General features: G+C 46.7%; 2 protein-coding genes across 8 annotated transcripts in view; both read left to right on the top strand.

Moving 5' to 3' along the window:
• LOC122368476 (atypical kinase COQ8B, mitochondrial-like) overlaps positions 1-15,499 on the top strand; it is a 41,034-nt gene extending 25,535 nt beyond the window's left edge. For 3 of the 7 annotated variants that reach the window (XM_043342430.1, XM_043342428.1, XM_043342431.1), the window contains exon 2: positions 13,461-15,499. In XM_043342430.1, coding sequence (XP_043198365.1) covers positions 13,463-15,298 — 1,836 coding nt within the window. In that variant the 5' untranslated portion in view covers positions 13,461-13,462 and the 3' untranslated portion in view covers positions 15,299-15,499. Of the gene's footprint in view, positions 1-12,587; positions 12,736-13,457 lie in introns of those variants that run through there. The other 4 variants (XM_043342426.1, XM_043342425.1, XM_043342429.1 and 1 more) reach the window with 3 other exon arrangements.
• A 5,742-nt stretch (positions 15,500-21,241) lies between these two features.
• On the top strand, positions 21,242-23,475 carry LOC122368484. Its single transcript, XM_043342442.1, has 2 exons — positions 21,242-21,533; positions 22,285-23,475. The coding sequence occupies exon 2, from the start codon at positions 22,385-22,387 to the stop codon at positions 23,462-23,464; it is 1,080 nt and encodes a 359-aa protein (XP_043198377.1). The 5' UTR covers positions 21,242-21,533; positions 22,285-22,384; the 3' UTR covers positions 23,465-23,475.
• Positions 23,476-25,986: the final 2,511 nt, after the last annotated feature.

Genomic DNA, 25,986 nt, shown 5'->3' on the forward strand with positions numbered 1-25,986 from the left:
CAAGCCAGGGGACGCGGGAGGCATGCCGTCAGCTGATTGTGTACAAGAGTTTACCCAGGGCCCTATGGGAGAGAGTTAACACGTGCTTCTATGGGGCGAATTCGATGCAACAATGGCGCAGTAGCGACATTACTCTTGTTCGCTGTCTTTCGGACGACAAAGATTCTACGCCGTTTGGCCCGGTTTGGCCAATCACATTCCATAATTGCAGCCGAGCCCCCGTTGACCTAGAAGAGGATTGGCCGGACGACGTACGTACAATCTTCGTCGTCTGAGAGACATCGAACGAGGGGTACATCGACTGAATATACATTGCGATTCAATATTCAGTAATATGGCCTTGATTCAGTATTTTATGACCGTGATTGCAATTTGCATTTGAGCTCAGCAGTCGAGTAAGTTGTGCCAAAAATACCAGAAGCGATATCCTATATACGGCCTTGACCAGAAGTGTTGCATGCCCTGGATGCAGAAAAACAAGATTGAGATGAGTGGATCAAGATCAAGATGTATCTTTCGTGCAGATGTATCAAGATGTACCTTTCACTTAAGATCCATGCAGGTGAGGTTCCAGTGAAATTTGAATTCGATAGGTAGCTATTTTTGTTTTTGCTTTGATACTTGTGGTAAGGAAACATGATTATGGTTGCATGAACCGCCCACTGCTCATTGCTGTCTTGTCTCGGGTTTGATATCCGATCACCATTCTTTCTTAAATAGCTCACCCCATATGGAAATCAGGTTTCAGGAGGCCACTAGGCCTGTGGGGCCTGGTCTCAATGAGCTCCCAGTGCTAAGGACAGTCAGGCTCATATGTTGGGTAAGGTCAGGTTCAGGTAGGCCAGTATGCACTCTGCAAAGCATGGCAATTTCGACAAGATCTCGTCTGTGCTGGCTTGTCCGGCTGGTGAGGCTTTGGTGTGGCGTGGATTTAGCTTGGTGCAGTGCGGATTTTATGTAGCACGGTGCAGATTTGGCCTGGTGTGGTCAGGTGGTGGGGGATGTAGTGTAGTGCATTTTAAATGTGGCTTGGTGATGGACATGATGGACCCAACAAAATGGATGGCCAAAATTGAAAAAAGCATTAATGGAGCTTTAACATGCAATTTAGTGTGCTCTCGGGCTGATAGGTGTGCGGTGGTCAGAACGGACTGTGCCAGTGCTGGTGCCTGGTGGTCCCACCAATCACGGGGGTCATCTCCTGTTGTGACCCAGGGGTCTAGTCAAAACCTTACCTATAAGTCTTCATTTCACTCATATATTAAACCTGGCCCTTTTTCAGGCACAAGCTTTGGATGAACTTCTGCTTCTGCGGTCAGCATTCTTACAGGAGAACCCAAGATTCACTGTACCTGTATGCATTTCAAAACTGAATAATTGATAGCAACAAGTCAATATTTGAAGTTGCAGCCAAATGCTGTGCCTTCTCTGCTGCAAGAGCTACATGTCACCATTGAAGCAAGGTAAGTGTTAAAAGAAATAGTTCACCTTCTGTGAGTAATTTGATTAATAAAATTCAAAAAGATGTGTTAAAAATGTGATGAATAAAATTTAAATGTATTCTAACTTGGAATTACACACTTCTTCTAAAGGGATTTCATTATTTTAATGATTAGAGTTATGAACACTAACTGCTGAACAACCTATCAGCTGTAAGGGATTCTGCTCCTGTAAGTGCTCTCATCGCTGATTGGCCACTGTGTGTGTTGAAGAGGTTTCTGCTTGCTGTAAATGAGCACTAGAACATGAATTTAAGCACCAATATTCACTGATAAATGGTGAATATCTCAAACGGTTCAAATATAGGGCATACACAAATCTGCTCTATCAGACTGCTATCTCAGTTTAAAATCCCATGTTAAAGGTGAACTATTTCCTCGACAGGACCAGCTCGACTCCTGCAGTAGGAGTCCAGCCTCGTCCAGTCGTCGCCGCTCGCCAAGACCAGCCGGACTCCTGCAATAGGGGTCCAGGCTGACCCGTTCGTCCAGTAACCGCCGCTCGTCAGCACCAGCTGGGCTCCTGTAGTAGGGGTCCAGCCTCGTCCAGTCGCCGCCGCTCGCCAAGACCAGCTGGGCTCCTGTAGTATGGGGCTAGGATGGCCCGTTCATCAACCGGTCCTGAAGTCACATCGCTGTCAGTCAGCCGAACTCAGTACCTACATAAGTCACCAACCCTGAATGTTGCCAGCCAAAGTCGGCAGTTTCCTTCGGACAGTCATCTCACCAGTGTTGTACAGTGTACGAGGTTAGTGACGCAGTTAAATGCGTCAATTAAATGCGAGGACGTGCGCTTGTATGCAGCGTTTTGTCATGTTGAGCTGCATGGGTGTCGATTTTCACCGAATTGAGGGTGCCCACTGCCCGGGCGCAGCAAATCCGCCGCCGCCTCAGCGGTGACCTTGACCCGCACCGTCTGTTGGGGCCAAGGCTCTATAGAAGTTGGGGCTCCAAAGCCAAGCCAGCCGAGCCGGCGGGGAATTTAAAGAGCTTGAGCACCCCCAACCCGGCGGAAATTGACACCTATGTTGAGCTGTATGGATGCGTTTTAGCCTTCCGCCGTGGTGGTAAATAGCAGCCTACATGCAGAATTAGGCAGGCTTATTGGCGGGCTCATTATTGGATTCATTGTGTCACGTTTGTCGGCACGTGTAAGATGTGCTTAACTGCCATTGGCTCTCGGCCTGGCGACTTCTGGGGACCACGTTATGGGGATGACAATTGGGATCCTGTGCCTTAAGCCGGCCATTTACGTCCATGGCTATATACCCCCGTACTAGGGCTAGTTATGACGTATATAGGGATCCACGAGATCTTTTTTGATGAATGGGCTGTGCAGTGTTGAGATCCGCGTGTAACGTCACTGTTTGGCCAGTCTGCCCTCAAACGGGTCATCTTTACTCATATTTTATTTACATGAACGCTTTGCATGGTCCAGTGGTTTATATAGACATCTTCCTTGCACTAGCTAGTTTTATGTGGCCAGGTTGATTGCCTGTCAGCGCGGTCACGCTGTCGTCTTTCGATTGGTGCGCTTAAATGCGGCGAGATGAATATAGGATTTCCTTTGATGCTATTTAGTACCTGCGCCCAGCTCAACTGGGGAAGGGGGGGGCACTGCCGACTTTTGGTCCCATTCTTTCCATGTAACGCCCATAGAGCCCATGTTAAAATGCCAAAATCAAAGGGGGGCACGGTGCCCCGGTGCCCTCCCCGTTCCGCCGCCTATGCGCGAAAGTACCAACTACCATCAGTTTCCAGTTGTTTGTGTCCCAATGTTTTTTATGAGTTGGACGATTGGGCTTTTCCTATCGCTCATAGGTTATGCAATTATTTTGTTAAACGCTCTAAAATTGTTTCTCTACAATACAAGTCATTAGAACTTAGAACTGAAGCAAATAGATATTGATGGATACGATCTCAAGGGGGCCGATAAGAAGGAAGAGCGCGCGGCGCAATGATTGTGGAGCACAGCACACGATTAATGTGAGGCGCATTTGAGCGAGAAATAACTTTATTGAGCAGAAATGAGCAGAGTACCAGCATTGAAACTGCACCAGTACCAGCATTGAAACTAAATATAAGATATCTCAGAAGGTTGCGCTTTTGGGGTGAGTTGTGGTGCTTTACGCCGTACATCATGCTTAATGAATGTGACCGTCGTGTTTGTGGGATCCCCGTCGGTACTAGTCAGCCCCACAAATCGTGGTATCATAAAGATAATCTTCGCCTCCGGTTATCATTTTGATATATCTACGAAACGGGTGCTGGGTGGTACACGAAAGCAGCTTTTTCAGGTGAGTTGAAAGGGGAAGAGGTTCTTTGAATTACCATTTCGGACCATGGTTCTAAAAAGCGCTAGTTTAAAACTATTGTTATAATTCCTATCGTAAACCATCGGACGCTCGACGCTGCATTGGCATCCTCGGCGAGCGATTACCGGCACATCGTACCAATTGGTACGATGTGCCGGTAATCGCTCGACGAGAATGATAACGTGGCAGGAATTTACTGATATGTAGGATTATCAAATAAATGTAATAGAAACGATATTAAATCCACTACCTCTTTAGAAGCTCTTGGAATAAACCTGGCTATCTGGTTGGCGAAGCCAGGCAAACTATATGCTTGGAATGGCTAAATGTCCATTGTACATGACATTAAATTGAATTATTTTCCTTCTTAGCACTTAAAATACATTTCAGCGACACAAAACTCCCAAAAGTCTGATATCTTGCCCGTGGTATCGTGGTACGATCGGCGAGTACCTTCCTACGCAATGTCCATGGCTATGCGAAGTCTAAGGTTGGCCTACATAGCCTTGGGTTGGCCTGTTTATACTACTTCATATCGTATCTATGAAAATAAAGTGTTCACGATCGCATAGCCAAACTGAGAATAAAATATTTATTTGCAAAACTCCAGCAATACCCCTCGCTTGATACTATAAAAAAATATTGCACACAATCATGCAAAGCCGTGAATCCCACCGCCTTTATTTAGCGCCGGCGTTCCCGCGTTAATAATTTCTCCTGAATCGGAGGACCAATAATCAGCTGACGCACCGTTGTTTTGATGTCGGCGGACCGTGCGCGTATTTACAAATTGCAACCGAGCTCCGCCGTAGGGTATTTTATTTCCGCCGTAGTGTATTTCACTTGAGGGATTTTCTACCATACATCTGCCTGAGCTTAGGGTAATTACAATTTGTCGGCGACGTTAAAAAATGATGCACTTTTTTCGCAGTACCTATAGGATATCGCATGTGCATATTTCTGCCTTTTTGGGTGCGCTTTATCGGTTTTTCGTGAGTAACTCGCGTAAAAACCGTCCGATCGCGACGAAAATTTCAATGCCCCCGATTTTATCAATTTTACACCTACCCTGAAAATGTCATGACCCTGACCTAAATGACCTTTGACCTGTGACCTATTTCTCGAGACCATGTTTGGCCCGAATCGCGATTCGGCGTATGTCGGATCGCATTAGCCGCGCGGTTGCAGTCTTCACGTGGTTTCAAGCGTTGAAACATGCGATATGATGCTGGTCCCATGCATTAGGGTGGGTGTCAAGGTCACCTGAAGGTCAGGTCAGCTCAATGACCTTTGATGACCTCGGTTCCTTTTTCGAGTTTTACATGTTTCTAGGCTAGTTTTTGGAGCTGATTTCGAATTTAGAAACTATTTGAACATTACAGGGGGTGTAACGAAATTATCCGGACACCTTTCTTCCCTGTAATTAAAAAGCAAAACAATCTGGTACTTTTTCTTTTAACTGAGCTTGTAGCCACCTTTCATAAAAACACAGTGGTGAATGTTCTGGAGCATTTCAGCCAATGAATTCTCCAGCACACTGGCTTTGATGCGGACCAACGCCGTCTAAACCTGTGCCTGCGGTTGAGCAGTGCTTATGGCGGGTGGCTCTTCATACACCTCCTGCTGAACAAGAGCCCACAGGTTTTCGATTGAATTGGGATCGCGACTTTTCCAAGTCATAAGCGTTAGCCCAGAATGATTGAAGTTTCTAAATTCTATCGGCATCACTTCCCGTTCTTTTAGGGACTTTAAGTGGTGCGCCGCCCCGCATGAAGACAGCGTGGCTTGAATCAGGCATCAGTGCGCGTTCAGAAACCGTGCCCTCCTATGCCGTCTGGTTGAGCGCCTCCAATCACGCTCCACCACCTTTCCTGGAAAAGCTCCACCGCTTGCCTATGGGGCAAAATATAAGGGACAAAAACACAAAACAAGACAGATAAAAACAAAGCAAAATTAACTCATTACCTAATGAAATTCAGGCTGGAGCAAAAACATAGGGAATAGGTATCTATGTCAAATTAGAATGAAAGATTAAAATCAACCTGACCAGGCCTTACGGTCTGACCTGGTCCTAACCACCTTACTTCGCCTAACTTAACCCAATTCAACCTAGCCTACCACAACACGGCAGAGGTACCTTCCCGGAAAAATGACGCCCAGGGAGGCGACTGTCCAACTTATTGGAATACTACCATGATTGCTTGTCAAAATGTGTGTCATCATGCTATTGTTTGACAAGTGATGTATAATAAATGTGATATTAAATAATGATTTCCTGACTGTTAACTGTTGAGTGGTCAAAATATTAAAATAATCAGGGTACAATGCTGTGCATAGTGCACACTAATCATGTTGTTTTTGTGTAGGCCCTCTGCACATTGTTGTGTGCACTGCTATGTGCACAAAAAAAGTGACTGGTGCACAAAAAAGTGACTGGTGGTACATGACAAAACAAAAGGTTGTGCAACTGTGAAGTTCATGCCCTTGGTCAAGCTGGTGCCAAATGCCTATAGCTATAGCAGGATCAGTGAGGGTTGTAGACATGCTACATACATTGTGCAATGTGCATTGAAGATATTTGCACAAAGTTCATCCGTAATTACTATGCTTAACACCTAATGTAGGAAGCGACATAAATGCCCAGATGATTAAACTCTCTGGTCAACATCACACAAATTTATTGACATACTTTGCAGGTACATATTTACATTCATGGCAAATACTTTCGATTTGATTCAGAAACTAGCTAGTTGCTAGTAAGCTTGCATTTTTGTAGGTACAACAACGACCATATATTAAATCATAAAAAGCCTTCTCATGGCATTCATCACATACCTTTTTACCGAACAAGTACCTAGCTACCATACAATGATTCAAAAAAAAAAATCCGCAATCCATCTATGTCTCAACTGACACAATGAATTTGAAATACCCTAACAAAACCTATAACTGTACACAAGAAGAATGCAATACTACAAGAACTATGAATTTCTGAAGTTATTCTCACATGCTGGAATGTTGAAACTCTACTTTTGTCATCCATTTCCACGTTTGATTGAGCCATCATATCAAACTGTTTTCGTTCTTCAGTCACAAGCTTTCGCACAAATCTTGAATTTTTACGCATCATCTTGAACCATGCTCCAGTCTTTCCAACAAGGTACAAGGTAACATTGAAGCAATTTTGATTTGTTATAACAGCTTCAGATCATGATAGGCTTGAGGTTTGTTACACCATTTGCCAGACAAATCTCTACAAAATGTGTATCAATTCCCAAACTAAGTAATTGATCATATCAGTATTATGTTTATATAAAGAAACTCAAATAATCCACAAATTGTTATTGAAACACTCCCACTTCAAGAATTCACAGCAAATAACAGTACATACAAGCAAGGCCAGTACAAGTACAGAAGCAAACAAACATTGCGCCAGATTTCGTATGAAACGCGCCATCGTCCTGAAGTTTCTACCACAGACGGTAGTTCAACCGCAGCCGTAGTGCGAAAACCCCTGCCCACCTTACCCCACGGCGGAGCTCGGTTGCAATTTGTAAATACGCGGACCGTGCCGCATATTTACGTCTGGACAACGAGTTGCGGGGAAAAGTGCTGATTCTGTTGCAGTTTTAGGAGCCGGTGATTAGGCTGGATTTTTGGGTTACTTTTTCGTTCCAATTCATGTATTTCATAGTCTTTGGCTTTTTGAATATTTTAGTTCTTTCAGATAAATATTACTTGCTTTACAACTTTTGTAAAAACGTTTCATTTTTTAAAAGCCGACCTTCAGAGTCCTAAAAATACATCAGCACTACAATCATTGTAAACAAACAAATGGAGCACCACTTTTGGCTCTGTTCCAAGGCGTTTATCTGGTGGTTTCCGTACTCTTGTACGTCGTTTTGTTGGATGTTTTGAATCCCTAAGATTGACTTATATCATGATATTATATTTAAGAAGCATGTGACTGAATACAATCCGAAGTATCTAGGAGGCTGACAGAGGTCCTGACGGTCCTGACTCCTGAGCAATGTCAATATCAAGTTGAACTTGAAGTTATGAAATTTTAGTTGATGAACGCAAGTTAAACGGGCTCATATATCAGCAAGAAAAAGTAAAATTAAAAGAGCTTATTGGCCGAAAACAAGCTATAATATTGCAGATCTTGGAGCAATACTGAAGACCAGTGAAGAGCGCGCTGAGCAGGATCATGCCAGAAAATGTTGACTGATGAGTGCACTGCGCATATTGATGTATTGGTATGAATATTGAATGATAACTTACAACAGCAAGATAAATTAGTGCTATCAAGTTAAAAATCTAGAATGAATGGACTTTGGCAGCTTTACTATGCTTAGATGCTACGCAGATTGTAATGTGCATCATGGGTACTCAGTGTCTGGCAAATGAAACATGCGATCATTCCATTGCTACTGGAGGAGAAAGTTTGGATCACTAAATCCACTTTATGTTGATTTTGATGTTAATCATTACTGTATTTCTTGAAAAAAGGATTGTTATAAAATTGTCAATGTGACAATCCATGCAACGATGTGATCACATAATGTGTTCATAGTCATTCGTGATAGTGATTGTTGGTCCAATATACAATGGCAAAGCTCTCAGTCTCAGCGTTTCTTCCTGTGGATGGCCAGCAGTGACTCAGAGCTTAGAAGTATTTGTTTTCTTCACAGGGCTGAGATAAAAAGTACTGAGGGTAATCTTCCACCAAGGAACTCTACTTTGACATGGTATGAGATGTAGGCACAAGTAGGTAGGTGCTTAGTTCCTATAGTCAGCAGTTGTGAAGGTTTAGTCGGGTTAGCTTAAGTTACGTTATGTTAGTTTTTTAATTTGCCAAGTGTCCATAAAAAAATGTGACTTGAGCAATGAGCATACATGAATAACCTGACAGCTGACCTAACCTCAATCATCACACATATTTGCAGCCTACCCAAGACCTGCATAGCAGTAGCACCCAGTTATAGGTAGGTACTCACCCTAACTCAATCTTACCTGCTAACCTTCAACTTGCCAATAGTTAGCTCACCTTGCCAAGCTGCATCCAAGGAAACAGTCAACTGAGGAACTGGCTCATTGGGTGGCTGGTGTGAGTCTGTGCATTTAAAGCGTTTCTTCTCTGAAGCTGCTCTGCACTGCTGTATGTCATGTTAGATGCTCAGAAAATGTGGGAAATGATTACTAAGCTACTTAAGTGCTTTGTTAATGCTCGAGACATGAACAAGTACAGATCCTGCAGGGTACAGCTATGAGTTAGGTGCTAGGTGTCAGGTGAGTATGTTATGTGAATGTGCTGTTCCCTGTTTGACCATAGTAAGTATACAAACAAGCACAGGGTCACAGTTATATTCAATCTCCACATAAACATACAACAAAAACGGCCGTATAGCCTCACTCCGAACACACCACAAAGAACTTAAGCCTTTGCAGGTACAAAAATGCTTTGATTTACAGGACAGGTATACAATATAGGTATTAGGTATCCTCTGTCCTTGGGGATCTTGCTGCCAAGTTGAGGTACGATGACTGAACTTCCGGATTGATCAACCTTTTCTTCTTAGCCACTGCTTATATACGAGAAAGACCAAATGCTTGTTTGTTAACTGGCAACTGCCTTGAAAATTAAATGATCCACCTTCAATTCTGACATGAAGCCACAAATAAAATAGTTCTCTCTCCTTTTGGAATACACAAAGCAAAATATTTAATAACTTTCCCCTCAGGTTAACTTCTGGCATTGATGAATTACACTGACGCTTCATATTTTGTAACAAACGCGCTAAAACTGCAATATAACAGCACTATATGCTTCTTGACAAAATGCAAAAGTAGTAAAAATTTAGCCCTGATGGCATTCATTCTTGGTGGACACGAAATTACAAAATATTTTGTAGCAACTATTAAATTCCGGCCGAAAACAGTGCACGGTTTAAAAAAGAATCATTCCAATGACGGTCCATTCTTGCGGTCCTCAAATCGCCACTATTTCCGGCCTCTCCAACGCAACTCGTTGTCCAGACGTAAATATGCGACCGTGCCAGCCTGTGCAGGCTGAGGACTGGGCACACGTACGGCACCCACGGCTTTCTCCTCTGTGGAGGAGACAGACCTACGTGTCCTAGATGCACTGTCCCCCTATCGGTGAGGCATGTTCTACTGGACTGTCCTCAGCTTAATCGTGAAAGGGAAGCGCATTTCGGGGCTACGCATCAGCTGACCATCCAAAACCTGCTAGGTAACGACTCGCACCTCCTAGACAGGGAAGCCCTCTTTGCGTTCGTCAGAACATCGGGACTCCGAGTAGTCTACTCTCACAAAGTCTCGTAAAACTCTCTCTTTACCGGAACTCTTGCCTCGCTGTCCTGCGAGGGTTGGCTTTTATCTTCGAGCACGATAGTTTCTAAACCCAGACCTAGTATATTGGACGTTAGCCCGAGCAACGCTTCTTGAGGGACTGTTGTCCCGTTTTTTACATCATTTTACTCGTGCTTTGAGAGGAAACTGCACATTGCTCACCATTGTTTAGCACGCTTACCTGCGCTTTAAGACTGTTGTTAACTCGCTGTTCAGTTCTTGCCCCGCACCTCACGCAAAAAGATAAGTTACTGGCGTCATATAACCCTCAGAGGTTGGGCACGCCATCAAACCCAATCATCATCATCAGGGCGTCACTGGCTAAAGTTTGGGTGCAGAAAACGGCTATTACCTAAATGCAAAATTGTTTTCATGCATTTCAGTCAATTGTATATTGTCGGTCCCAGTGGCCGAGCTAAAAAAAAAAAAAAATCGGTAGTGTTTTGCATCTTTTACGCTCTAAGAAACTACACCATCTATCGAAGTGGGCGGGCTTATTTGAATGGGAGGGCGCATTATGTACGAATCGTGTGCTTTCGTTTGTTTTGGACTGTATTTTACCACATCCACTGCTGGTATCACTATTAATATTATCTAATGCCGTGGATACGACAGCATTCCATTTATAAGAGTGGGCCAATGGAGTCGCGCCCCGCGAGCTCGGTTTTCCGCTGGGCCGCTTCAGGCCAGGAAGTCGGTCTTCGCCTGACTCCTGAGGGCAGGACAAAGGTCAGCGAGGGAGCGCGGGGTCAGCCAGGTATCGCCCAGTGCCGAGCGGATGCCGCTCCCTCCCCTCTCTTCCCCTCTTCTCCCCTCCCCACCTCGGTATAGATGGGGAGGGACCGAACTGCCAATGACATGCGAGCGGTCAAGGCCGCTCGCGCGGCAGCGACCCTGGCGGCCGGGTGCCGCAACTGGGATTCAGCCAAGTTACCGATTCGTCTCCTGTGGGAGAGCCAAACCAGGGGACATAGTTTTTAGGTTACAAGCAATGTTTGGCAAATATGACCAGGGTATATTGAATTAGGGGGTAGGACCAAGTTTAGTAGGCATGATCTCAGCAATTTTCTTGTTTTATACGGCGCTCTTCATTATCACAATATTATTTTTGATATCATGAAGTTTGTATATCTCGGTTTTACGAAAAATAGTAGGGCAACAAAGATAAATTTCGCGAAAAAATAATTTTAGTTGGAAACACCCATTCTGGTATGCAAAATTCAGTATGAAGCCCAGTATGGTGAACTTTTAGTGTGCTTCCAAGGCTGAGTACCTGATACCAACAGAAGTTGTTTACTATTTTGCCTTACGTTGCTAGGTGGTTGCTAGGGAGCTAAGGATACTCTCTTGCGCGATCATTTGCACTTATTTTTCCTCATTATATCGACATGTTGCTGTTTCTGAGACCTAACTCATGCTAAGAAAAAAAGCAGTTTTCTTAAAATGTGTATTTAAGTGCCGTAGTATTAACACAACTCTGCAATTCTGCTTAAATATCTGCAAAATCCTGACTTCCCGGAAAATTGCTGGTGGTAACGGGGATCGAGCCCGTCGATGAAAAGTAAGTCAATATTCAGAGGCTTCAAAACGTTATTTTTTGTTGTTCTGTGAAATAGCAATACATAGACCGATGATAGTGGCAGTGTTGAGCTTTCCAATGAAGCATTGCAATTAGTAGTAAGGTTATTATCACCTAAGATATCTTCCATCAAATATTAGAATTCTGCCATTGTCTTGCTGTAGAACAGGGTTACTTTCAGTCTCTTGGGAACACGATTTGCCGGTCTCAGATCGAAAAACACTTCAAAAAGCGGTAATAGACAATGAAATTTCCCACCTGATAGCATCTCGGGTTTTTATATATCCTGTCTATAATTTTCATAAATCAGACGTAAAAATGGCCAATTTCGTCAGATTCCGAATTTTTGCCATTGGGTCTAATGTAAAGCATGGCTACTTTCAGTCTCTTGGGAACACGATTTCCGTACCTCAGATTAAAAAACACTTCAAAAGTCGCAGATAGTCGACGATTTAATCTACAAGATAGCATCTCGCTTTTTTTCTGTATCTGGTCATTTATCATCATAAAACCCTCTCAAATATAGTCAATTTAGCATTAAAGTCTATGGATTTGGAATAATTTTCATATCCGACTAGATTTGGGCTACCATGTCTGTTGACCGGGGGCCGAATATGACAGCGTTATTAATACATTTTTAGCTGTGACAGCTCACGTGCTTTGCCCGGTGGGGTAATCCTGCAGCGGTTGAGAGAGGCAAGTTATCCCGGAGATATAAATTAAACGAGTAGACCGCGTGAGGCCCCCAACTGCGCGCAGCCAGCAGTCGTTGCTGCTGCGCGCAAAAGCTGCTGACCAAATCTTACCGTTGCAAGTTTTGTCTAGAAGTTGAATTAGACAAAAACGTCTGCAAGTGGTGCTTATAAACTCATGAAATGTGTGAAGGAAGAACTATTGTGCCAACGCACATTTAAGTTACTTTTATATCGAAGTCGATTTCTGAAGGAACCGCCGGCCGGAACACGATGTAAGTCGCTGATACCAGCCGCGGGCCGGACGTCAGATGGTCGCGGGCCGAAGCCCTAGCCCTAGCTTAAGTCGTTCTCCGTCGAGAGCAAAAAAAAAACTACAGGTGGGGCCGATTGGCCCCCCCCCCCCCCCCCACCACCACCACCACCACCAGTAAAAGGGTTAAAACTATTTACACACGGGAAGCCATATATATATTAACGTGGCGCACATTACCTCCGGGGTGCGCGTTGCCCCGGTCTACCCTACTCTTATCCATCGCTGAAAGTTTAAAAGCAACCGTTTCATTGGTGTAGCTATGACGAGCATTCCAACTTTTTCTTAGATGAGGTCACTCGACGTGACCTGGTGACCTGACCTTGAGCGACCTGGGTCTAAAATTTACATAACGTGTGCGGGAAAGGACTGGCCGTTTTTTTTTAGATAAATGCGAAAAACCACAGGGGTTGTCCAAACACCCCCCCCCCCCCCCGACCTGGCGCGGGTTAAGAACCTCCAATGTGACCAGTTGTGTAGTCTGAACAGTGAACCGGCCATAGCCACCAACTCTCAGATAGTCCCCTGAGGGTTGATATTGCTGTGTAACGTCTCGTCGAATAACAAGTGGCATTGGAAGCCCAAGTGGCATTGAAAGCCCAATGCCCTTTTCACAGCCACACCATGCCTTGGGCTTGGGAGTGTCACATGTATTGCGTCTTACTGTATGTTCTTTTCGTCCAGCAGCCATGTCCCGTCTCTCTGAGCTGGCGCGCCTGTGGCGTGGCCTGGAGCTTGTGGTCTGGGCGACCGTCAGGCAAGCGCGCCTGGACCTCGGCCGGCTGGCGGCCACCTCCAGCGTGGTGCGTCGAATGCCGGGTGCTGTCAGCTCAGCATCTGTCGACCGACCAGCTGTGCCGCCTCAGACACACTCGAAGTCCACCGCGCGCAGTCAGATGAAGCCGGCCCAGCGGGCCGGCGACCGGCTGTCGGCGGAGGGCGGCCGTCTGGAGCATGCGCCCGAGACGACGACGACAAACGGCTCTGAACTGGATGTCAACGATCAGACTCTCGTCACGGCCGGCCCGCCTGAGGCCTCATTGTCGCAGACAGGACCTGACCCGACTCCGGTCGTCCCGGCATCCTCGAAACCGGCACTAGCCAGCGTCGGTGCCACCTCGGCCACGCAGATGTCCCCTTCGGCCCGAGAGCGGCCCGTTCCTGCGTCTCGGTTGTCTCGGCTGGCGACGTTCGGCGGCCTGGCGGCTGGTCTGGGCGCCGGCGCCATCGCCGAGATGACACGGCGCACCCTCGGCCTGCGCAGCCGTGGAGGGCCCGCGGCTGCCTCCGCCCTGCTGGACGCCAGCCCGCTGCTCACAGAGGCCAACGCCGAGAGGATTGTGTCAACGTTGTGTCGTGTGCGTGGTGCGGCGCTGAAGCTCGGACAGATTCTAAGCATCCAGGATAACGCGCTTATCAGCCCGCAGCTGCAGAACATCTTCGAACGTGTGCGTCAGTCGGCAGACTTCATGCCGCGTTGGCAGATGGAACGCGTGATGCGCCAACAGCTCGGTGACGACTGGCGCGCACGGCTGGAAACATTCGAGGAGCGACCGTTCGCGGCGGCCTCCATCGGTCAGGTGCACAAGGCCACGCTGCCGGACGGCCGGCGGGTGGCCATCAAAGTGCAGTATCCGGGCGTGGCACAGGGCATTGACAGCGACATCAACAACCTGATGGCCGTCCTGAACGTAGCCAGCATACTGCCCGAGGGCCTCTTTATCGATAACCTTGTGGCCGTGGCTAAACGCGAGCTCGACTGGGAGTGCGACTACCAGCGTGAGGCCGAGTGTGCTGTGCGCATGCGCCGTCTAGTGGAACCGCATTCGGATAAGTTTTACGTGCCGGAGGTGGTGGGTGAGCTAACCACTGGACAGGTGCTCGGCATGGAGCTAGTGGAGGGTGTGCCGCTGGACCAGTGCGTCGGCGCCGACCAGCGGACGCGTAACCATATATGTTCGCGCCTCGTGGAACTGTGCATGCGCGAGGTATTTGAGTGGCGTTTTATGCAGACCGACCCCAACTGGTCTAACTTCTTCTATGAGCCAGACACGGGGCGCATTACGCTTCTTGACTTCGGAGCGTGTCGTGAATTTAGCAAGGAGTTTATCGATACATACATCGAGATCATCCACGGCGCGGCGCGCCACGATCGTCAGAAAGTGCTCGACCAATCAGTCCAGCTCGGGTTCCTCACCGGCTATGAGTCACGCGCCATGCAGGACGCCCACGTCGAGGCGGTGATGATCCTCGGCGAGGCATTTCAGAGCGAGGCGCCTTTCGACTTCGGCCAGCAGTCGACGACGCGGCGGATTCAGCAGCTGGTGCCGGTGATGCTGACGCAGCGTCTCTGCCCGCCGCCAGAGGAGACCTACTCACTGCACAGAAAGATGTCGGGCGTTTTCCTGCTCTGCGCCCGGCTCGGAGCCAGGATCTCTTGCAAACAGTACTTTGAGGAAGTGTACGCGCGCTACCGGCAGGGTTCCGAGCAATGCGGCGATGACAAAGATAGAAACCTAGAGTAAGAGGCGGCTTGAATTTCCCAATGTTTGCAATTACTGAATGAAGCCTAGAGAACAGTTTCTTTTAAACAGTGTATTGTATAGTATTGTATTGACGGAGGAGACAACTCCACAGTACACCGTCGCTATTCTGTGTCTTAAGTCATGGCGAGTAAAAACGCGTACGTCGGGGTTAAATGGGAATAAAAAATGTCAGAAATCACACACCTATAGGTATCCATACTAGACACACGACACGCACACAGACACACACGCGCCATACGCAACCACACCATCGTCAATCACAGCCACTCGTCACTCCATCAGAAAAAAACGTCTTCACTGCTCTCTTGAAACTGCCCGGGCCGAGATCTAAAAAGGCAGTAGGCAGCTGGTTTAAAAGCGCGGTCGCTTGGTACGAGAAGGCGCGCTGCCCAGCCGCAGTGCGCGTTACCGTTGGCCGTAGGCGACGATCATTCCGGGTGGTGCGGTCACCACTGGCCCGCGACCCCGCGTTCGTGGTGAACGCGAGGCGAGGACGGTCGGCTCACCGCGCGCAATGGCACCGCTGCGACCCGGTACATATCAGACACGGTTCGTCGGAAGGTCATCTCAGGCTCAAAAGAAACGATATATACCATTCGAAAGCTGACGGTGAGCTGAATCCAAAAATGTAATTTTTATCAAAATCGATCGATGGCCTTTTTTGAAAATTGCGTTTTTGTAAAAACTTAATTATCTTTTATTCAACGGGCTGTCCCGGACGTTCTTGAAAACATAAACATGTATTTTTTAGTTCCAGTGAAAGCTGAACGCCAAAAGAACAATATTTAGGAAAGGAAGCAATATTTCCAAACATTAATATGCGTCTCCCACAGCCGACAATAAGGCGCAATCACACAGCTCAGTGTCACGATGGACCAAAGTCATCCACACAGAAGCGTGAAATGACCCTTATCGACTCGCAGACCCGGCGCTCTCGGCCCGCCTGACCGGCCACGGAAAGAACGTTCGGCTCTCGTTCTACTAAACACATGACATATTTGTCAGTTTAACTGTCCACATCGCTATTAACCCGCGCCCTGCTGGGGGGGTGTTTGAACACCCCCCTTGTGGTTTTTCGCGAATATCTCAAAAACGGCGGCGCGGAGCGCCGCCGTTTTTGGTACACCTTATCATACATCAATTCTACACAGGTTGTGAAAATTTCAGACCAAGGTCATTCAAGGTCAGGTCACCAGGTCACTTGAAGTGACCTCACCTCATAAAAAGTTTCAATGTCTGTCATAGCTACACCGAGTGACCGATCGCTTTGAAACTTTCAGCGATTGCTAAGAGCAATAGCATGTACAAAATGTATATCTCAGAATTTTGATATCGATGACCTAAGGTCAGGTCAATTTTGCGACCTCCCCATTATAAGTCAATGGGAGAAAATTGAAATGCGCCTCTTTTGGACATAAGACATTATAAACACTCCCAAACACTGAATTACAAGTGGTTTAGACACACTGAACATGAAAATGGTGTCCGTGACCCCTGTTTATGCCCTGAGGTCATCTTAGGTCACGAATGATATCTAACAGTTTTTCGCAAATAACTTTTGATAGAGGCATGCTAGAGCGATGAAAACGCCTTAGATGTGTTCAGCTCGACGATACGGATCGACTGATATGCAACATGACCCTTTCCGGTCAGGTCATGACCTTGACCTGAGGTCAAATTTTCAAGTTGACCTTTCAAGGTCAAGTTATAGTTCATTCGATGCGTCTTGACGAGAGGAACACGATGCCGGTGAAAGTAAGCTCGTACAAGGCTTGGGTCAAAAGTTATTGCAGAAAAACTGTTTCCGAAAAAAAATCGGCTATTTTGGCAGTTTTTGCCCCCTGCAGGCAAAACCGTTGACGTTAGGTCAAATCTGAGAAAATTACTCAGAAAGGGCGTTAATAGGGCTATCGAATGCGCTTTTCCGCGGCGCTGTAGCTCTATTGGTTCCCGAGTTATGCGTTGGCTTCTTGGAAATTGTCGACATTCGACCTGGAAATCGGCGAAATTTTGCCTTCAATGACCTCTGGTGACCTGACCTTTGACCTGACCAAAAAATTAACCGAAGTGATTTCGTCGTTATTTTTGACGCTCTTTCGAACGCCGCCTTCCGCGTATCGCTACGTGGCCCAGGAGCCGAGTTGGCAGGGGGGGTGTTCAAACACCCCCCCCCCCCCAGCAGGGCGTGGAAATCCAGGACCCCCAGCCGGGCGCGGGTTAAAGTTATTCAGGATACCTGTGAAGAAAATTCATTGTTCTGTCATCTTCACATCAAGCATTAATTTGCATTTGTTCATGTCTACTTTGCTCAATTGAGCTTGGTATCATGCCCATATAAGGAAAATTGGCCAAGCTGAAATGTCAGAGGTTGCACCGGCCTCAGTTCGGGTGGAGTGGGGGCAGCGTCCGGCGGGGCAGGGTAACCTTTGACCGGTCGCACGGCCGAGCAGCTGTCACCAGTACAGCCTCTGACAGTGAAACCCCGCTCACGTCCCCTGCGCGGGCACTGATCGCAGCTGGATGGAACAAAACATGTGTAAGAAAAATGTAAATTAAAGCATGTTGTAAATCAAGCAGAACAATGAATTTTCTTCACAGGTATCCTGAATAACTTTTAATAGCGATGTGGACAGTTAAACTGACAAATATGACATACGTTCAAATATGACGTTAATATAACAAATATGACGAGCGTTCTTTCCGTGGCCGGTCAGGCGGGCCTAGAGCGCCGGGTCTGCGAGTCGATAAGGGTCATTTCACGCTTCTGTGTGGCTAACTTTGGTCCATCGTGACACTGAGCTGTGAGATTGCGCCTTATTGTCGGCTGTGGGAGACGCATATTAATGTTTGGAAATATTGCTTCGCTAAATATTGTTCTTTTGGCGTTCAGCTTTCACTGGAACTCAAAAATACATGTTTATGTTTTCAAGAATGTCCGGGACAGCCCGTTGAATAAAAGATTATTAAGTTTTTACAAAAACGCAATTTTCAAAAAAGGCCATCGATCGATTTTGATAAAAATTACATTTTTTGATTCAGCTCACCGTCAGCTTTCGAATGGTATGTATCGTTTCTTTTGAGCCTGAGATGACCTTCCGACGAACCGTGCAGAGGCCGATGTGAGGTGCAGGTCATCCCGCGCGCGAGACACGTGGTCGTACTTTTTGAGGCCGGTAATAACTCTTGTAGCGATTAGCGAAGTTAATAATTTTGAGAAGTCTGGTGCATTTTTCTGCAGAACCGTTTCCGTAAACGAATATGCAGTATCTCACACGCGAGATGACCAGCCCCTCAACAATAGTTTTCAGTACCTACGTGCTGCGGGAGGAAATGTCTCAGGTGGCGGAGACCGATCAGGAGGCCGGTACAGTGGCGAACCACATCACTGACGTGTGCGTCCCAACTCAAGTGACGGTCAAACAGCACGCCTAGGTTGTTGACTGTCCGGCTCTCCCGAACAGTCCCACCACCGACCCGTACGCTGACAGGGGGCAGGTTACGGGTGTTCTGACGGGTGCCGAGGAGGAGGACTTCAGTTTAGGATGCGTTGAGTAAACCATGGGCATGGAACCAAGCAGACAAGGCGGAGAGGGTAGATTCCATGCGTTGGATGAGGTCAGGAAGATTGCCTTTGACATCGGACAGTGGTTTCCGCATGCGATAGGATGAGCGATAAACGATAAACGATAATTATCGCTGTTAACCCGCGCCCGGCTGGGGGTCCTGGATTTCCACGCCCTGCTGGGGGGGGGGTGTGTTTGAACACCCCCCCCCCCCTTGTAACTCGGCTCCTGGGCCACGTAGCGATACACGGAAGGCGGCGTTCGAAAGAGCGTAAAAAATGATGACGAAATCACTTCGGTCAATTTTTTGGTCAGGTCAAAGTTCAGGTCACCAGAGGTCATTGAAGGCAAAATTTCGCCGATTTCCAGGTCGAATATCGAAAATTTCCAAGAAGCCAACGCATAACTCGGGAACCAATAGAGCTACAGCGCCGCGGAAAAGCGCATTCGATAGCCCTATTAACGCCCTTTCTGAGTAATTCTCTCAGATTTGACCTAACGTCAACGGTTTTGCCTGCAGGGGGCAAAAACTGCAAAAATAGCCGATATTTTCGGAAACAGTTTTTCTGCAATAATTTTTGACCCAAGCCTTGTACGAGCTTACTTTTACCAGCATCGTGTTCCTCTCGTCAAGACGCATCGAATGAACTATAACTTGACCTTGAAAGGTCAACTTGAAAATTTGACCTCGGGTCAAGGTCATGACCTGACCGGAAAGGGTCATGTTGCACATCAGTCGATCCGTATCTTCGAGCTGAACACAGCTAAGGCGTTTTCATCGCTCTAGCATGCCTCTATCAAAAGTTATTTGCGAAAAACTGTTAGATACCATTCGTGACCTAAGATGACCTCAGGGCATAAACAAGGGTCACGGACACCATTTTCATGTTCAGTGTGTCTAAACCACTTGTAATTCGGTGTTTGGGAGTGTTTATAATGTCTTTCGTCCAAAAGAAGCGCATTTCAATTTTCTCCCATTGACTTATAATGGGGAGGTCGCAAAATTGACCTGACCTTAGGTCATCGATATCAAAATTCTGAGATATACATTTTGTACATGCTCTTGCTCTTAGCAATCGCTGAAAGTTTCAAAGCGATCGGTCACTCGGTGTAGCTATGACAGACATTGAAACTTTTTTATGAGGTGAGATCACTTCAAGTGACCTGGTGGCCTGACCTTGAATGACCTTGGTCTGAAATTTTCACAACATGTGTAGAATTGATGTATGATAAGGTGTACCAAAAACGGCGGAGCTCCGCGCCGCCGTTTTTGAGATATTCACGAAAAACCACAAGGGGGGTGTTCAAACACCCCCCCCCCCCCCCCGCAGGGCGCGGGTTAAAGGTATAGCCAGCTTTCTTGGACCATATGGAGTTAATGACCCAGGTAGGGGAAGGTGGGGTAAGACGGACCAGCTAAGGTTTGAGGCCGCATATCTTGCTACACTGCTCTCGTAATTCATATTATTTAACGTCTTCGGAGTGCTCAATCCTTCCTCTGTTGATTTGTGTAAAGACTAAATTTCAAATTGAAGACATTTAGGTGGTGGATGCTCTTAAAGAGGGACATGTCAAAAATTCAGACAAGGAAAAACGTGGGGTAAGACGGACCACCCAGCAGTGCCTGCTATCCGTTCATGTGTGTTACACTTCTGCTCTGTACTCTTGTAAGAAAAAGTAACCAGAATGGTAAAATAACAAAATGAGCCTTTATTCTTTAGGTACTCATGTGTGATGGAAGTGCAGCTAAAAGCTGGGAACATGTGTGTTGATTGTCGTTTGGCATGAATGCATGCTAACTGAGGACTTGCATGCATGGCTCACATGCAACAAAGACTCCTTCCTGAAAAATTAGCTTACTTAAACTTGTGTCAATGTTTTGGAAAAGAACTTTCCATATGCAGGGTCACAAACTTCTCTATACATGGACTGTGCACTGATCTGGCCGAAGTAGCATAAGGGGCCCAAAAGTGAACCTAGTTTTAACTTATTAAGAACCCTGCAAACCTGGCAAAATTTAACATGGATATTGTTTGAAGTTTTATCTGTCTAGTACCTAAGTAAAAAAAAATGTTTTGATTTTGATATAAACAAAAAAATCGTTAAAAACAATAACAGTTTTCATGAAAATAGTAGTGGTAAATGATATCTGAGAATATCGGAGGTATCTCCCGCAAATAAGCACCAATGAGTTGCACGCAAATTCTTTATTTTCTGGAAATCCTGCCACAATCAAGCCAAGGCCCTAAAATTAAGCAAGGCTTCGCCACATTTAGGATATTTAGCCTATGATTTTATTTGTCTATTTTCCATCTTTTCTATTTTCCTTTGAAAGGGTTTTTGATGACATGGAAGTGTACGGTACGTAATTGTTATTCTGGATATAGAATCACACGGCATCGGAGAGGAAGTGACAAGAGAAAGGGAAAGGTATCGGTATTTAGCTTTCCACGCGAATGTGCATTGCGAAAGAAGTGGCTGGAAGCAATCAGACGAGGTGTAAAAGAATCATACCCTAAAATTGGTGGGGTTTGTGAGCTCCACTTTTCCAGTGATGACTTTTGTGTCACTGCCACGACAAGAAGAACCGACCGTCAGCGACGGCGCCTCAAGCCAACCGCAGTTCCAACAGTGCTCCCACCCCGGGACAAGTAAGTTGATATGTTTATACCTCATCAAAGCAATATGGGCATTAGTAAGGTATTAAGGACATCTTAGGTGTTGAGGATGGTCTTTACATTTTGACACCTGTGAAAATTTGGGAACTCTACCTCAAATGACCTTTGATCTGTTACGTCATTAATGTGATCATGTCAGACGTTAACCCGCGCCGGGCCGGTGCCCCATCAGCGGGCCGGGGGGGGGGGGGGGGCGTCGTAGAGACAAGCGGTAGGCGGCGTTCGAAAGAACGGTAAAAAAAAACAGTAAGAAAGTACTTCGGTCATTTTTCGGTCAGGTCAAAAACTGGGTCACCAACCAGAGGTAACCGAAGAAAAATGTTCGTTTTTACTTCTGATGGTTTCTTGAATAACTTTTGATCCAGACAACTCTGACGGCCCGGAGTTGGAGTCGGTTTCAGCACATTTTAATCTTTTCCTTTTCTGACCCGACCCGACCTTACAAGCTGACCTTACATGACCTCCGTAGGCCGAACTGTTAACCTGCATGCATACATAGCGGTTAAAAAGGGTCGCACATGCTGCTGAATTGTTCTTTTTGTGTATATAACTGTATACAACTTCTTTTTGTGTATATAAGTTCCGAGCTACATTTATCAATTTATAGCATTTATCCGGCAATGTCCAAAATCCAAATTACCCATGTATGCTAATTTGTTTCCCATATATTTTGCAACCGTTGCTAAATGCAGTTGTTAAGTGAAATATTTCTCTCCTTTTGCAGGAATGAGAGCGGACAGGAGACTCCACGACCCACTATACGCGCGACTCCAACAGCACGAAGGCTGCTGCAAAGAGAACTGTGGGAGGAACAGGCCGCATCCATGTTTCGTTCCGAGAACGTGGCATCTCTTACCGACATGGTGAGAAAGCTCTCTACGGTGGACCTGCCGACTGGGTACCGGCTCGTACAGATGCATGTTCCTGAACTTCAGGAGGACATTGTGACGATCAGAATGGAGGCATTTGACACAGATCAAGGTATTCCAGTCATCGTACGAAACCTGACGATCTACAGTGATCTTCGTTTCCGTTTGTACGCAGCCGGGAGCGAGTTGCCTACTCTCAGGGCAGCTGATCTGACAAGCGTTCCCGGGAGCTTCGAAACGACGACTGAGGTCCTGAACGTGCTGGCGTTCCTCAAGGCACAGTCTTTGAAAGATGGCAACGTGATGACTGCACTGCATTTTCTGCAGAAAATCAGCACGGACGATGCAGCTGGATCATGCGGTACTTTTGGGGAGTTCGCCGCTGAACAGCTGCAACTCCGACTCAGTCCAGCAAAAAGGAGGAGGTACAGCACGACACTCATGTCCACTGCAGTGGTGTGGAGCCGAACGAGTCCCCGACTGTATGAAGACATGCGCAGCTCGGGTCTTCTGGTCCTGCCACACAGAGTCACTCTCCGGAGACTTACGTCAGCACTAAGCGTGCAAGAGGGACTGGAGATCGGGACCATCAAGTATTTGGAGATGCGGGTCGCCAAGTTGTCTCCAAGAGAACGGCTGGTAAATCTGGCCATGGACGAGGTTTACTGTGCCACAGCACTCGATCTGGCGGGAGGAAGACTGCATGGGGAGAGCAGCGGAGAAGCAACAGCTGTCGCCAGTACCTTGTTCTGCACCCACATTTCGTCGGTTGCCGGGAACTACGAGGACTTGGTAACCACGTCGCCAGTCACCCACGTCACAACCCAAGAAATGAAGAGAATCTTCCAAGTCCTGCGATATCTCACCCATCTTGGGTACCGTGTAGTGTCCGTTACAACTGACGGACACAGAACAAACCAAGCCTTCCATCGAGCGCTTGGAGAAGATGGGAGGCATCAGGAGTATATCCTGAATCCCTGGAGTCCACACAGTGATGACAGGATATACACCATGTACGGTTCTCCAGGGCATTAGTCGTTGGTCGCTCGGCGAGCGGGAGGGCAACCAGTTCCGCCCCTGTATCGCGTGATCCCTTGCTCCGCCCAGTTACGCACGAGCGTACTCCACGCCGCGTAGTAGCGTGGGGAGGGGAGGGTTAGAATGTTGGCATGTGTAGAGGCTAAAACCGGTTTCCACTGCCATGCCACCGCCCAGCGACATGGAGCGGGGTCAGTGACCAGGGCGCAGGGAAAGGTCAGAGGTCAGCTATAACGGAGAGCTTTGTGTCTCCCTCCCCTCCGTGTGTAACGACCGCACGACAGCGGCCGGCCGCCGATCAGGCTTGACATGTCAAGGTCACCCGCAGTCAACGGGCTCAGAGGGTTGGTCGAGTGCGAGTCCGTGGCTGAGGACAGGCTCGACCATGTGCTATGGTGCCGATACACTAGCGTGGGTAATAAGTTTGTGTTCAGTGCATATGACTGGTGGGGCGTGTCCTCTTGATATGATGCTTTGTAACGTGTATGATACGCTTAAAACCTCGCTGGCAGTGGCCGAGAGGAGAGGGGGGGGCGGGGAGGCGGGTGCCGCCTCCACATGTTTATTTTTGTTGATAGCTGCGATAGCTGAAATTTTGCAAGCCTGACCTTTGATTCAAGCTGAATTTTTATGACAGCAGCTGTATTTTCACCCTCGCCCATATTGGTGTTTTGCCAGCGTCTATCGTAAAGGGGAAGGAGGGTCCGTTGGACCCCTTTGCCGTTCAGCCCCTGATCGAGCTAGAGCTTCGCGGAAAAAGAGCGTGTTGCCCGTGACGAGAGGAGGCCGATGATACCCAATTTTAAGGTCCTAGGTCATTGGTTGACAGGTCGATGTAGCTCAAAAGTAGGGGAATCGGGACCTGTTAGAGCTTCGTAAAGTGAAGCTGTTATAGGGTTTTGCGGGGTGCTGATCACGAAATTCAAGTTAGTTTTGATCACAGATGATGTTTTCGTGCATTTAGGCCAGGTCGGGTCATGTCAGGTCAGGTCACATGTTACGAGGGAACCAAAACTACTTCTTAAATGTTCAAACGGTTTCTAAATGCGAAATCAACTCCAAAATCTACCCTTGAAACATGTAAAACTCGAAAGAGTGAACGAAGTTCATCAAAGGTCAGTGACCTGACTGACCTTCACGTGACCTTGATACCCACTAGAATCCATGGGATCAACATCCTTTCACATGTTTGATCGCTTAAAGTCACAAAAAGATAATAAAACGCGCTCTACTCGAAATACGCCAAAACGCGATTCCGGCCAAACATGGTCTCGGAAAACAGGTGACAAGTCAAAGGTCAAAGGTCTCAAAGGTCAGGGTCATACAAATTATAGGGTAGGCGTAATATTGATTGACTCGAGGGTACTGAAAGTTTCGTCGTAATCAGCGCTTTTTGCGAGAGTTATTTGCGAAAAACTGAGGGTAGGAGGCCTGTTCGACACCCTCCTGGGCCCAATCTCACCAAGTGCGGTAAACTCGTTTGGGGTAGCGGTAAGTTACCGCACCGAAATAACCCCAAGCAAATAATCCAGTCTCACCAACCCAAACGACCCCATGCTGTAATTTACCGCATTTTGTGCAAATCCTGCAAAAGAACCCCATTTGTCGACGCTTCGGATTGGTGGAAAAGCTGCTGATCACGCCGGCGCGATATAAAGAACGCAAATGTTTTGTCGCCATGGCAACGATAGCGTGTTTCTTCTTTCCAAGCGGCACCTCAGTTTCCAAGACTCACGGGCGACATCTACCGGGTGGCCCAGAAATAACGTTCCGAACTTTGGGGGCCTTTATATCAAATACGAGTACAAATAACGAGCCAAAATTTTCATCAAGTTTGCGTCATTTCTTTGCGCATTGGTATGCTAAATTATAACACTATACCATCATTTTCAAGCTGGGAATCTTGAATATAATTAGATAAATAAAAGAAGTTGACCTTTTCCTCGACATCAAAAATCTGTAAAGCCGAATAATATATTTTAAAAAACGGTGAGCTTTCGGCCACTGGCCTTTATCAAACCAACGTGATAACAATGTTAAAAGACGATCCTGTGAATAATCTGTCTGCCATTTTTCAAAAACCGAAGATCGTGATATTTTAGGAAAGGCGCTACTCATAAGGGCAAACTATTAGATCGATTGTCTACATAGTGTCCGATGTACGTAACATACATAATATACAATTGTACACGTAGCTGTCAAACACACATCGTATGGAAGGTATGTACACTAACGCCGATGTACATCACACACATAACAAAATAATATACACATACACATATTAATCGATAGAGTTGAAAAGGCTACACGCTCACAAGATACACATGATACAGGCGCTTACATGATTGGCCACGACGAAAGATTTGAGTTTATGTGCGGGCGGTTTGCTTTTATAAGTAGGGATTCTGCGATTTTTCTGTCCGGGTGGTCTTTGGAGCGATAAAGGACGCGAACCTGAAGAGGAAGGGATGATTTGTTTAGCGGCGCGCCGGGGTGGTGCTCACGGAAGTGGTCTCCCA

The sequence above is a fragment of the Amphibalanus amphitrite genome, unplaced genomic scaffold (genome assembly GCF_019059575.1).
Source record: "Amphibalanus amphitrite isolate SeventyFive unplaced genomic scaffold, NRLGWU_Aamphi_draft 000950F_arrow, whole genome shotgun sequence".
NCBI lineage: Eukaryota > Metazoa > Arthropoda > Thecostraca > Balanomorpha > Balanidae > Amphibalanus > Amphibalanus amphitrite.

What these genes read in the sequence shown, in the direction of transcription:
- LOC122368484 (XM_043342442.1), top strand. Translation starts at nt 22,385, where the DNA reads ATGTTTCGTTCCGAGAACGTGGCATCTCTTACCGACATGGTGAGAAAG.